Source organism: Alexandromys fortis, unplaced genomic scaffold (genome assembly GCF_014885135.2).
Source record: "Alexandromys fortis isolate MF-2015 unplaced genomic scaffold, M_Fortis_MF-2015_v1.1 scaffold_201, whole genome shotgun sequence".
NCBI classification, from domain to species: domain Eukaryota; kingdom Metazoa; phylum Chordata; class Mammalia; order Rodentia; family Cricetidae; genus Alexandromys; species Alexandromys fortis.
Genome location: NW_026068087.1, coordinates 2417590 through 2432039, shown reverse-complemented (window position 1 = coordinate 2432039; position 14450 = coordinate 2417590). Strand labels below are relative to the sequence as shown.

Sequence of the window (14450 nt, the reverse complement as noted above, 5' to 3'; positions counted from 1 at the left end):
TGCCCACCGCTTTATATAACCTATATATAGACATCTTAGTACACATGGATGCATTCAAAGCCTATAGACCCAACTAGATGCACACTGTCTCCTAGAGCATGACTGCTTCCACTGTTGCTGAAGCTCCTCACTGAGTCTATCCAGGTAGGAACTAAACTTAATGGCCATTGTATTCAAAAGATTTGCTTCAAAAAATATTTTTGCTTAACATGCCTTATTTTATTTAAAAGTTACTGTTATAATCTTGAGTATATAATCATGAATATTTTGAGTGATTTCACTAATAGACTGAAAATGTGTTCAGAGAACTAGCAATGTGAATTCAATATTTCAGGAGTCCTAAGTTACCAAGTAAATGTTTGTGTGCATTGTTACAACTTAAATAGACTTTTCAAAGATAGAAGTGGGTTTTGTCTTTATTTGTTCAGATAATTCTAATTATTCACATAAACTGGGTTTTATAGGTAGGCTATCTGCTCTGAAAGGCTGGCAAACACAGCAAGCTTCTAGGAAAAGTTGTCAACAGGAGGTAGAATCAGCTGTGAGAAGAGATTTCGACAGGCAACTTGTCCCAGACATGAGAGCTTTATCTTCCAGACACCCGACAAAGTCCAACACTAGAGCAAAGGAGAAAAAGAGGAAAGGGAACAGCAACAAGGACAGAGTAAAAGGAGATGGGTGGGGGTGAGAGAGAATGCCATTGACAGAAGTTGAGTATCCGATGCCATGACTATTATAAGCTCATACAGGGTGCCTATTCTATCATTGATCAATGCTAACTAGATTCTATTCATTAAGTGTCAGAAATTTTATTTTACAATATTCTTGTTGTCTGGTTGGTTTTTTGAGATAGGGTCTCACCATGAAACCCAAGCTGATCTCAAATTCACTATGAAGTCCAGGCTGGCCTTGAACTCACAAAGATCCACCTGCCTCTGCTTCCCAAGTGCTGGGATTAAAGGCATGCACACTATGGATATAATGGACATTTTTTAAGTTACTAGAATAAATTTGCAATGACATAGTCAAACATTTGTCTAAAACAAAGATTTTGTTTCTCCAAATAGAGAGAAAAAGAAAAGCTTCCCCTGGCCTTGGTTTCATTTTGCTAAGGTCCAAAGATTGAGACAAACCAAGTGACTTCAAGATGGAGTCTCAGGCTACCTTGACTCAATTTTGTGTGTGTGACAATGAGAGCAGGGCTCTGGATTCAAGGACAGGAGTGCTCTCCTGGAGATCTATGCTCCTGGCTCGTGTCTTCTCTTTCCAGGGCAGGGTTGGCATGCTCCCACATTAACACAGAGGGAACAAAACGCAGGGCAGTGAGTCTGTCATCACAAAACCTGGCTTTTTGTCCCTGGCTCTGTCACTTGCTAGCAAAAGTCAGAAAAGCCGTTTTCTTCCTCTCAGCTCAGTTTCTGCGTGCGAATTGGCAATAACAATACCTACCTTGTCTGCATGTAGGAATTGAAAGTGCTCAGAAAACCACTGTCTTTATGGGAATGGCTAGGGGCTCTCTTACTGTCCTCTGAACCTACTAGTTTAAAACTTGTCATCATATCTTCCAGTGTGTCTCTAATAATTTTTCCTTTGAGTCAACAAAGTCTTCTCTGAGGATTTTTGGTCTCTCACTGTCCACCTGTTCTAAGGCTCATATTCATTGTATAGCACAGTGGACTTCATTCTGACATTTTAATACATTTGTACCAAATATCTCTGTCATATTCATCTGCACCACTCTGTTGCCCACCTCCCACTGGTTCCCTCCTTCTTCTTAAACAGTCCCCTCCTACTTTCATCTAAGACAGCATGAATAAAACTCAAGCCATCTTTCTGAGTCTGGCTTTTTTAGTTAACATGATGACCTCTGGGGTCACTCAGTTTCCTGAAAACTGCATAATTTTGTTCTTCTTTATGGTTGAATAAAACCTGTATGTATGCATTGTCTATTCATCTGCTGTCAGACACCTAGATTCATTGCTAACTCAGTTATTGGAATAGTGCAGTAATGAACATAGGGATACAGGTATTTCTGTTGTGTGTTGGCTGAGATTCATTAATGTATAAACCCAGGAGTGGTCAGGTACAGAATGTGCTAGATACGTGTTTAATTGCCTCAATACTGCTTCCACAATTGCTGCACTAATTTACATTTTCAGAAACATTGTGAAAGTCCCTCCCCCATCCTATTCCTCACTATCTCTGATAAGTCCATATTTCTTTCTCATCATCCCTTATAAGGAATGGGGTGATATTCCTAAGGTCTAACTCAGGAAGCACATATAAGTTAAATGTTCCTTAGTTCCAACTCATATTCACAATCATTATTTCATTATCAACTGTATCAATCATTTTATGTATGTAAACTCGAGTGTTAGGACTACATCAAGTATGTGTACAACATTTTGCGCATATTTTACTTCACTTCAGAAAATCTTCTTACATTTTTACTATATTAAAGGACTTTACAAAAGTAAAATGAAACAAAACAAAAAATTAAGATTTGAGATTTTTCTCTTAGGATGCTCAGTCCTTTAGGGGAGAAAACCATAAAAAGTCATGATAGTATAGTATGAAAGGAACAGAAAAATGTCCAGGGTACTTTCAGGAAGGAAATGGCTAACTTCAGCTGAGAGATCTCAGGAAGCTTTGCAGCTTCCTTTTATCGAGTATCACCGAGTTCCCGACAGGCTACAGGTCAATCAATGCCTGTTGAAGGGATGAAGAAAGGAATTTATGGCAGGGGCAGTTCAAAATTTTAAAGATGACTAGGAACTTGGCAGGTGTTGGAAAACATCACAGATAAAGAAAACAATGTGGGCAAAGACATAGCATGCTGAATTTCATGGTGTTTTAGGAACTTACTACTATACTTGTGACAAAAGAGGAGAAGACAGTTTGTATGATAAGTAAAAGCCCAAATATAAAAGGTCTCCCAGACCTAAGAAGTTTAGATAGATTCTTTAAAAATGGTTTTAAACTTTGGCGAGAGTAGGAAACTGCTACTTTTATGGAAATAAACTCATAGTGAACGTAAAAGCCATAGAAAAGTTGACAGCATTACTATGTGTCTTAGTTAGGGTTTCCAGTGCTGTGAAGAGTTACCATGACCACAGCAACTCTTATAAAGAAAATATTTAATTGGGCTGGCTTACAGTTCAGAGGTTTAATCCATTATCATTATGACAGCATGCAGGCAGACATGGTGCTGGAAAAGGACCTGAGAGTTCTACATCCAGATCAGCAGGCAGATGGAAGAAACAGTAACATGCTGAGCCTGACTGGAGCATCTGAGACCTCAAAGCCCACCCCCAGTGACACACTTCTCCAACAAGACCACACCTTCTAATAGTGCCACTCCCTATGAGCCCTTGGGGCCATTTTCTTTCAAACCACCACACTATGTTTCCAACAGGTCTTGGTTGGCTTTGTTGAATAGACACAGTTGCAGATTGGATCTGCACTGTCCATATAAAACTCAGATGGAAGGTGTAACCTAGAAAGTCAAGGCCAAGAATTTTCTGTGCCATAGCTGACCTTAGAGAACAGTCTACCAGAAAGATAAATAGCTTCTTCATTCTAAAATTAAGAAAACCAAGGTTGGAAACCCAGTTCATCAACATCAAAGACCTGAAGCCAGGCACACTTGCCTGCCAAATTCTCACTCTGTTTTGTTTGAGGCAAGCTGGCTTCAGACTCCTGATTCCCTTGCCTGAACCTCCCTAGTGATGGAATTACTGGCATGTACCACCATGGCTGACACATTTCACTCTTTTCTGTGTGCTTTCTAAATTAGGCTCCCTCCCTCCTTAGCCCCTGCATGATGGGCAATATAATGATGGAATTGACGGAAAACAATTTAGTTTGTTGTCTAAACTAAAATCAAGCTAAACTTGACCTGAGCTCCGCAGAGATGAAGACCACAATGTAAAAATAAACCTCTTAAACTAGCAACACAAAGCCTGTGTTGTGCATTCTTACACTCACTATGAACACTGACCTGTGATATGCGAGTTATCCACTTAAACATGACCCAAGCAGAAAATAACAAACATGTATGTCCCTTAGCGGTTTTTCTTATGCACATGGAGAAACTGCCTCCACGTCCTCACGTTCCTCATGCTAGTCATGTTACTCTGTTTCCATGGAATGATTCTGACTTCTAAACACTCTTGGAAATGTTTGTGGGATGCTAAAATGGCCTTCAAGCACTCATCACGGAAGGGCAGGGGAAAATGTTTCCATAATAGTGGCTGTGTATTTATGTCTCCCAAAGAAATAGCTCGTGTGTGTGTCAGTGGCATAGATTAATGACCTTCTGTGCTTCAACAACTTATGAGAGCCAAGAGGATCATGGCTTTTAATGGGAAAGAATTGCCCACCTAACATCTCTGCTTTGCTTTCTTCTGTCTCCTCTCAGCTACTCGTGACCAGCACTTGACCTCTTTGACACTGTCATTATCATTCCCTGATCCCATCCAGCCTCACACTGACCGGAATAAGAGCCTTTTTGTGCCCTTAATAATGAACACTGTCTAGCAGCTAACTGGGATTCTCCTTGGTTGTCGTGCTCACTGAAGCAAGTGTTGTTAGCTCTCCCTTCCCTTTTACACTCCACAACTGCAGGTTTCCAAACACTGTGTAATCCTCTTCTGGAGAGACTAATCCACAGAGTAAAACTGCCTCACCTCTGGGTTTCCACTACTGGCGTAGGGGTGTCTCAAGAGCCATGAAAAGAGCAGTGTTTCCACTCATTCCAGGCAGAGTGTGCCCTTTGGGCGATGTCTCCTCAAACACCATCCTTAGCTTGAGAAGCTCTTCAGAGTTCCTTTGTGTAAGAGGAAAAGCACGTGTCCCCGGGTTCAATTAAATAAAGCTGCGAGCACTGCTGGAAGAATCACCGGTTCAGATGCATTGCTTCCCAGCAGGAAGGATAGAGCTCTGGGGCCAGAACACTAGACAAATGCTGAGCTGGAAAAATCAGAGCAATAGGGCAACCTCTGCAGAGCTGGGTAGGCACAGTGGAGGCTCCCAGGTGACTAGAGATAAAACTGGTCATAATCAGATAAAACTCAGAGGGATGGGGAAGGAATGTAGGTACATGAAAATTCCTGGAGTTATCAAAATGTTATTAATACACAAGGAGAGCTCAATTGAGAAACTGGACCTCAGAGGTGAATTCTAGGATTAAATTTCTGCTAAAATTTTTTTTAAAGCAGAGAATAATAAATGTGGCTTATTTGGCACCAGATGTAAATATGCATATATGTATATGTATATCTATGTACATTAATAGATAATAGATTAATAATTACATAAAGGCCAAATAGAATTTTAAAGTATACAACTTGGGAAAGTAAATAAAAATGTGAACGTTTACAAATAAAGCTCAAAGTTTCAAGATTACTGGGAGCCAAGTACCCCAAGAATGAATTCTAGGTACCTAAAGTCATTGACTCTTTAAGGAGTTCAAAGAGAATCGAACCACAAATGTAAAACAAAGTCTGAAAATCCATTAGTGTTAGTGTGATATTTGAAACTGGAATTCCAGATTCCAGAAACGGAACATAATTTCTCCCCAAGAATTTCTGGAAAGAAAAGTGAACCACGTGAGTGAAAAACAAGTTAATAAAATCATTTGAATTCTTAACTAAAGCAAGCTGCTCCCAAGAAGCGCAGACTTGATGAGTGACGTGTACTCCTGATTGTCAGGAGCCCGTTCAGCTGAGGTGCGTCCGGATGATTGACTCCGGGTTCGTGGCGTTTGTTACCTGGGTGTGAGGCAGCAGCGTTCTGTCAGAGCAGCAGGGAAAGGGTCTGCTTCTCAAGATCTCATAGGTCTGGGCAGATTTCTTAAGTCTACCTGATTCTTGCAACTTGAGCACACTCTTGCCACCACTCACTCTGTGAGGAGGAAGCTGTCTCCACTGCGCAGAGCGGTGAGAGGGCCAGAGTTCAGGCTCTTGATTTATCTGCAAGAAGGAGGGGTGTTAAAGAGCCAGCTGTGGTAATCTCAGGAAGGGGCTAGATAAGAAATTATACCTGCCATTGCTGTCACTGACAGAAATATATGAATGAATGAATGAATGAATGAATGAATAAATAGATAAATAAAATCTTGGTTTAACAGAAAGAAAATATAATAGCCCAAAGGAGAAAAGACACACTGTCAGGGTTTTCTATAGGGAAGAAAACTAGTAAGTTTCTGTGAATGCCTCAGTAGGAAATGAGATATTCTCCCACCCCCACGCGTTCATAGCCACGTACAGCAGAAGTGCCATCTCAAGTCTCCCTCCTCTCAAGGCTGACTTCCCTGGAACCCTCACTCCAGGTAGCCTTTGTCAGACAATCACTGGCATCAGAAGTCACTGACCACGGACTGATTTTAAGAGCTAATGTCCCAGGCACAGTGTTGGCAACTGGCTAAGAGACCAAACAAAACCCATGCTTTTTAGGGCAAAGAGCAAGTGAAATCCATTTCGTGAGCAAGTTCCGATGTGGAGTACTATACAGCCAGGAGGGTAGGAAGCTTGGAAGTGAGGCGGGAAAGATGAAAGAGGGGATAAAGACCAGCAACAACAGGCTGAGGGGGGAGACTCAGAAAGAAGACTAAAAGTCACAGTAAAATCCAAGATGCAGTGGGCTAGAGAAAGAAGCGCACTCTAGCAGAGGCCAGTTCACAGGGAAAGTTAAGGATGTCAGGAAACTGTCCTGGGAAAGAAAAGTGGGTGGTCAAAGAGAGGTAAGTTGAGACCAATAATTGAAGTCAGTCTCTGGCTAGAATGTGAAGCCACAAACACCGGAAAGACTCTGGTAGAAGGGAGCACAATGTAACAAGATGCAATCTAGCACGAGATAATTGTTAATCACTGTGATTTAAGTCTGAGAACAAAACTGGGTCTCCTGGGTAGGTATGCAGAACCAAGATTAGGAGGGGAAAACCAGCAGAATGTCCTTCACTCGTGTTTGTATTGGACAATAGACTGAATGTCGCAGAAGAAACAGAAACGTCTGAAAATGAAGGTCCCATTTTTGACGTGGCTAGCTATATGAAAAAAAGACACTTAGATTGTGGTAGGTGAGAGTGCACATAATTATTTTCTCATTTGTAGGATGAGGATAATAATGATAGCCAATGCCTCAGAGAACTGTGAATACTAAGCTGAAAATGTACATAAAACTTGTTATAAATTCATCTTAAATTATAGAAACAAAATAGAGACATGAATACAAATTTTGATACCTTATATATCAGTGGTTCTCAACTTTCCTAATGCTTCCTCATGTTGTGGTGATCCCCAACCACAAAATGATTTAGTTCTTACTTCCTAACTGTAATTTTGCTACTGTTATGAATCATAAATATTTTTGGAGATAGAGGTTTGCCAAAGAAGTCACAATCCACAGGTTGAGAACCATTGACTTATGTAGAAAATGTTGTTTTATTTTTGATTGATTTATTCACTTGGCTGTTTATTCTGTGGTGCTAGGGATTGAACTTATGGCCTCATATATGCACGTGTCCCACACTGAGCTCTATCCCCAGTCCCAGAAGTGTTAGCTGTTATAATGATAACCACCATGTGGTGAATGACTGAAGCATGCCAGACACATCAACATAGTTTTTGAAACTTTTAAGCATTCTCAATCTCCAGTCTTTTGAAACACGGGTATCACTGCCTCAATTTAGAACCGGTTCAAGCAGGCTAAGTCAGTTGCTCACAGTCTTTCCTTAGAAAGAAACTTGTCTTTCATGAACTATGTAAATAAAGCAATTCTTTGTCTGTACATAGTTTCCTTTGACTCCCAGGAACCATAGGAATACAACTGAACAATATACTTGATTTTCAAAAATTAAAACTATTTTTGAGGTCTTATTTAAAAAAAAACCAAGACTCTGATGTGTAAATTAAAACAACCTTCATTAGAATTAAAGGGAAATGAATAGACTTTGGTCTGTCACACTGTTCTAGTACCATATCTTTGGGAATACCTCTAGGAAAAAAAAGGTTAAGACGGACTCTCGAGAACTGTTTAGTAAATAAATCAACTTAATTTATTGCTTTTTGGCTGTGCACCTTGAACCCCAGCATTTGGGAGGCAGAGTAGGTGGATCTCTGAGTTTAAGGTGAGCCTGGTCTCCATACCGAGTTCCAAGCCAGTCAGGGCTACATAGTGAGACTCTGTCTCCAAATAAAAATAAAAACAGAAAATCCTTGCTTACTTACCCAAAGGAACTGTGTCAGCTCTTTGAAGGAAAAAGTGGTATCACATGGCAAAACGTGACCTAGGTCCCTTAATCCTGCCTCTTTTGATCTCAAAAGGTGGTAACATTCAGTTCGGAGCTCACTCATCTGTAAATTGCATCACATTATCTCTGAGTTATTTAAGAAGCAAACTCTGTTTGTTTTCAGGCATTTTAACCTGCTAACGGCGAGAAGAAGTGTTCACCACATAGTTTCAAAGGTCTTCCCACTATCACCAGGGAAGGCAAAATGATCGAAGCCATAGGAAACCAGTATGTAGTGGCCAGACCAGTGTATTCCTCAAACACTTTTGGAGAGGAGTTCAAGAAGGCAGACAGACACCACAAGACACTCCTGGATCATCTCAAAGGGTGTTGTAGGTAAGAGACTCTTACGGCACTGGAATGAGGAAGAAAGAAACGCGCAATTTCTCCTAAATTTTCTGGCTTTCATGCTTTCCTTTCTGGCTCTAGTCCATAGCTCCAGGAATCTGTCAGTCTTGGCTTTCCAAACCTCTTATTCCCTGCCTGAGGTGAAAAGGGAAAAGGAACACACCATCTCAGCAGCAACACAAACACAGCCCTTCCAAGTCAGAGACTAACCGATGGAAGCAGGCAAATTAGCTATTGAGACGCTGCACAGTTCAGCTCAGGGTGGTACATAAATTCTGTTACAGCCAAAGAAAAGCTGGCATTTTCCTTTTAAAAAACTTTGTTTGGTAGTGACCAAAGCTTTTGGCAGGGGCAAAAAAGGCGATTGTTCGTGGGAGTTAAATCACCAGTTTCATCTTTAAAATGATGTCATCTTTGCCAATTTTCTACATACTCTTAGGAACCAAACTTAAAATATGATATTAATTCACTGCTCTGTGGCTTTCAATGTTTTCAGATGCTCCTCAAAAAAGGCCAAGAAAATTGCCCTGTCTTTGTTCCCCATAGCATCTTGGTTACCAGCATACAAAATAAAGGAATGGCTTTTGAGTGACATCGTTTCTGGCATCAGCACCGGGCTAGTGGCTGTACTGCAAGGTAATTGCTTTCTGTTTTCTTCTTTTACCTTTTCTTTTATATTAAAAAAAATTAACATATCACAAGATTCATCCATCCTTTTAATTCTTTCATGTGTGTCCGTGTGTGTGTGCTAGAGCAAGGCTTCACAAATGCTAGGCTTGCATCCTACCAACACGTTACATCCTCTTTGATATGTATTATTCTATGGTTTCAGTATGTTCATCAGGTTGTGCATCTAGCAGTCACTAATTCTAGCATATTTTCACTTACCTTCTCTTCTTCCTACCCTTACACACACACACACACACACACACACACACACACACACACACACACACGGACACGGACACACGGACACACCCCAAATCCTTTTTGGTAGACACTCACATTCCTTCTTCCACTCCTCACCTTAACACTTTCTGTGTCTGTGGATTCTCCTAGTCTGGATATTTCGTGCAGGTGGAATTGTATGTGGCACCTTGCATCTGACTCTTATCTCTTAGCATAATACTTTCCAGTTTATTCATATTGTAACAAGGACAATATTCTACTCATAGAGTTATACCACATTTCATTGCATGTTTGAGTCATTTTTATTCAGAGGAAATGATCAATAGAGCTTTTATGAACATTTGTGTACAGCTCTTTCTGTGAAAATATGTTTAAATTGCTTGGATATTTCCCTCGGAGTATAAACGCTGCTTCCCATGGTGCTCAGTGTTCAATCCCTTGCATAGATGTACTGTTGCGTATTTCCCACTCCTCCCAGCAGTGCACGGGGCTTCAGATGCCTCCACACCTTACTGGTTGCTCTTTTTTTACTTTGCTATTGTAGTAAGTGAATAGTAGCATCTCACAATGGCTTTCATTTGTTTTTCTCTAATAGCTAATGATGTTTGTTGAGTCTCCGTCCTTTCCTTGAGCTTACTACCCCTTTGCGTGTCTCTGGGGAAAAAAAGTTTTCAAATCCTTCATCTTTTGTTTTGCTTTGTTTTTTTGTTTGTTTGTTTGTTTGCTTGCTTGTTTTGGGTGGTGCTGGAGAGAGAGATCAAGACTACGGCCTGACACGTACCAAGCAAGAACCATATGACTGAACTAGACCCCTAGTTCTCCTTGTTGTTTTAAAAGTGTGGGTTGCCAAGGCTGGAGAAGTGGCTCGGTTGAGACTGATTGCCCATTATGCCCAAAGCGCTGGGTTCCATGCCTGCTATTCCAGCACCCAGGAGGTAGAGGCAGTGGGGCTCTATAAACTAGATAGCTTTTTGTTTGAGGCCACCTTGGGCTATGAGACCCTGTCTTTTATTGTAGATCTGCAAGGGTTACTTGTATATTCGGACACTAAACATTCATCTGATATATATTTGCCAAAAGCTGTTTTCACTCTCTGTGTTGTCATTTCACTTTCTGTTTTAAAAACTGGAGAGAGGAAAGGGAGGTTGAGACAGGTCTCAAATAGCTTAGGCTTGCCTTAAACTCCTAATCAGCCTCCACCTCCCCAATGCTAAGATTACAAGCATGTGCCACCATGCCCAGCATAAAACATGACCCATTATAGCCATTTCCTCTGTCTTTAATGTGATTGGGGGTGAATATATTAAGCCCAGGGCAAATACACTACCATTGAGCTACAGCCCAGTTCCCTAAACATTTTTATTTTGCAGTACTGTGGATTCAAACTAAGGCGATCTGCATGCTAGGCAAGTGCTCTCACTTTGCTGGGAGCATCCTTTGAGTCTGCTTTTGTTTCTCCAGTGCTGTAATTAAACCCAGAGCACTCCACATGGTAGACAGGAACTCTTTCATTGATCTGTGTTCCCACTGAAGCATATTTATTTTCAATTCTTTGATTGCCTGTGTTGTGTGTAGCCTTTCTGAGAGACTGATCCAAGATTGCAAAGATTCACACTCATATTCTTTTAATGATGTTAGTTTTAGTTCTTGTATTTATATCTTTGACACATTTTGAGTTAATGTGGTGACTTACTTCAAACACCCAATCTAAACTACTAGGAGAACCTGATGAAAACTAAAGACCCGGCTGTTGTCTTTCCAGGTTTAGCATTTGCTCTGCTGGTCAACATCCCTCCCTCCTACGGGTTGTATGCAGCCTTTTTCCCCGTCATAACCTACTTTTTCTTGGGCACTTCTAAACACATATCTGTGGGTAAGTCAATTACTGGACCGGTTTATGCTGGCTTTAATCACTCTTCATAAATTCTATTAGAAACTCACCGTAAATTCCAAATTGTACAAAATTCAGAAGACTCACAGTTTTCTGAAAGAATTATGGGTAAGGCTGATTATACACGGTAGCTTGTATTATGTAATCTTGTGGCTGAAAGGCACCTCAGGGGTAGGGAGGCACAATACTGACAGTGTCATTGACCATTGGTTAACTAGGTCCGTTTCCAGTTCTGAGTATGATGGTGGGAGTTGTAGTTACAAGAGTGGCCTCGGGAGGCAATACAGCTCCAGAATTGTCTTCAAACGATTCCCTGGATGCACAGGATCAGGAGAAGATAATGGTGGCTGCATCAGTAACTGTTCTGTCTGGAATCATTCAGGTGAGCCCAATTCTAGTATAATTTCTCTACCAAAATCTGATTGTCTTGACTGGTCCCTTTCTGTATCTACTCCTCCTGCGACTTCTCCTCATCTTTTGGTTTGCCTGCCCCCATTGTGTGGACCATTGGAAGTATTTTTAAATAATGTTCTTATTTATTCTCTGGGAATTGTATATAAAGTATGATTTTATTCTCTCCCCTCCCCTAACTCCTCCCAGATCCTCTCAGACTCCCCAAATATTTATGAAAAGTCACTAACCACAACCAAAGGGTAAACATGATCTAGACACAAACAGATAAACACAATCTAGATAGAAGAAACAGTGGCAGGATGAAGGCATGCGCGGTAAGGAATGAAATGCTTAATTCAATAGAAATATATTGGAATCAGTGTCATCACCAAATGTAACTATATAATGGCACTAGTAGCTTTGGAAGTTTTTCTTTCTAATGCCTTAATAACTATAATTTAGTTGGGAAAAAATGGTGCTCTGCTTTTTAAACTATCCATATAAAAGACTTGGGAAGTAACATGAGAAAGATTACGGTGAAACTGCGCCTTCATTTCCAATCTCCAGGGACAACACCATCATGAATAGTGCAAATGCCACGGGTTTCTCAACATGTTACTTAAAATTCCAGTGATATCTTTGCTTAAAACCATTTCTTTTTTTCCTTCTTATTTCTTTTTTTATTCAAATTTTTCCAGTGAGGACAGAACACAGGGACTTGTGCTTAATAGGCAAGCTCCCTGCCACTGAGTTAAATCCCCAACCCCCTCAAAGTCATTTCTAAAAGAAAGAAAAGTCATTTTGTAAAGACACAAGTATGTAGCTTGTTGACAAACCTTGTGGTCATTTGTTTCTCACACATTTCTGAATGTAAAAAAGTGGAACCCAATGTAGATTCTGTCTGTATTTTGGAGACATGGATGTAGAAGACAGGTTAAGTGTCTGGGGGAAGTAGAACCCACTTAATGCACTCACTGTATGCAATGATGCTTTGGAAACAGTAAGCACCTTTGCTCCCTGGCTAAAATCTTATGCTTTTAACATGCAGTACACAGTGATGTATTTATTTTCTACATCTATGTATTTATGTGGGGGCTAGGTTCATAGGACAACTTTTGGGAGTTGGTTATCTCCTTCTACCATGATGAACCCAGAGATTGAACTCAGGTCACCTGTCTTGACAGGTAGTACTTTAACCCTCTGACCCATCTTGCTAGCCCTAGTCACATGTTTCCTAAGCAAGTTGAGTAACTTGTTGCACTCACCCATGCATGCTCAAAAAAAAAAAAATTGTGAGGACTGTTGGAGGTAAGATTTTGCTGTTCAGGGCTCATGGTGAGTCTTCTAAAGATATTGCACCTAAAAATGAGGAGGCAAAGAAGGAGGTCCTTGAAGGGTCTGATACTTCTGGAGGCGTGGGACTTACGCACTATGTCAAGAACAATCCTGAATGGTAGGTGTGGCAGGAGGCAGCCTTGACTTCTCCAAGGAGTGTTTTTATGGGCCCCACTTCACGTTTTAAAGCACTTAGGTGTGAGCCTTTGGTTTGCTGATTTGCACCCCTAATACACTAACAAAGACTTCCGTCCCTCTCTCTCCAGCTGCTCTTGGGAGTTCTGCAGATAGGGTTTGTGGTGATATATCTATCTGAGTCCCTAATCAGTGGCTTCACCACAGCTGCTGCCATTCATGTTTTGGTTTCTCAACTGAAATTCATGCTGCAGCTGAGTGTTCCAGCACATAGTGACCCATTCTCTCTTTTCAAAGTAAGTATTCCTGTCATTTCAACAATATCAAAGTAGTGAAGCATGGTGGTCTTAGTTCCAACATGTGGGAGACAGGGCCAGGTGGACCTCTGTAAGTTCAAGGCCAGTCCCCTCCCCCAACACACACACACACAGAGAGAGAGAGAGAGAGAGAGAGAGAGAGAGAGAGAGAGAGAGAGAGAGAAGTATATGAAGTTCCATGTCTACAATCCAGTACAGTTAAACATCAAGTTATGATATTATGTATTAAAAAAGATTAAAATGTATATGGAGACAGGTTTTAGACATATTCAATTTCTCATTTTTAATCAACTTTATTTTTTTAATTTTGAGACATTCACTAGAACTTTAGACACTGACACCTCTCTCTGTTATCCTCAAAAATGGTCTTATTTGGTCTCAAACTCCACTGAGAAATAGCATAATTGTGAGTTTGATAAGGTGGGAATTAGACAGAACAAAACAGAAACCTGACTGATTCATGACAGGTTGCTTCTAGCTACTCTCCTTCCCAAACCCCATTCTAGTACAGATTAAAGCAGAGACAAACAACTACGCTATTAAGCTATTAACAAAAAAGGTACTCCTTTTGTTAGGGGTGAAAAACTATTGTTTGGAATCAATCTGCTCCCTTGAAATATCAGCTTGATTGTGTAGCATTTAGCACAAATGACTCCATTTTGTTTTGGCCTAGCTTGTTGGAACCTAGTGACCAATGCTGCACAAAACAGTGGCACCCTATGAGGTTTCCAGCAGGTGGTATCTTCAGTCCTTATTGGAGCATAGTCTTTGGGATTCTGAGGCAGCACCTCACTCCAATGCAGAAGTGTTCCAGAACTAGGGTGTGCATGAA

At 40.7% G+C, this 14450-nt stretch overlaps 1 protein-coding gene across 1 annotated transcript in view; it reads left to right on the top strand.

Moving 5' to 3' along the window:
• Positions 1-14450, top strand: part of Slc26a3 (solute carrier family 26 member 3) — a 46718-nt gene that overhangs the window by 12627 nt on the left and 19641 nt on the right. Inside the window, exons 2-6 of the mRNA XM_050122342.1 lie at positions 8415-8626; positions 9135-9274; positions 11310-11420; positions 11657-11820; positions 13433-13597. Of these exons, the coding sequence (XP_049978299.1) occupies positions 8496-8626; positions 9135-9274; positions 11310-11420; positions 11657-11820; positions 13433-13597 (711 nt within the window). The 5' untranslated portion in view covers positions 8415-8495. The remainder of the gene's footprint in view (positions 1-8414; positions 8627-9134; positions 9275-11309; positions 11421-11656; positions 11821-13432; positions 13598-14450) is intronic.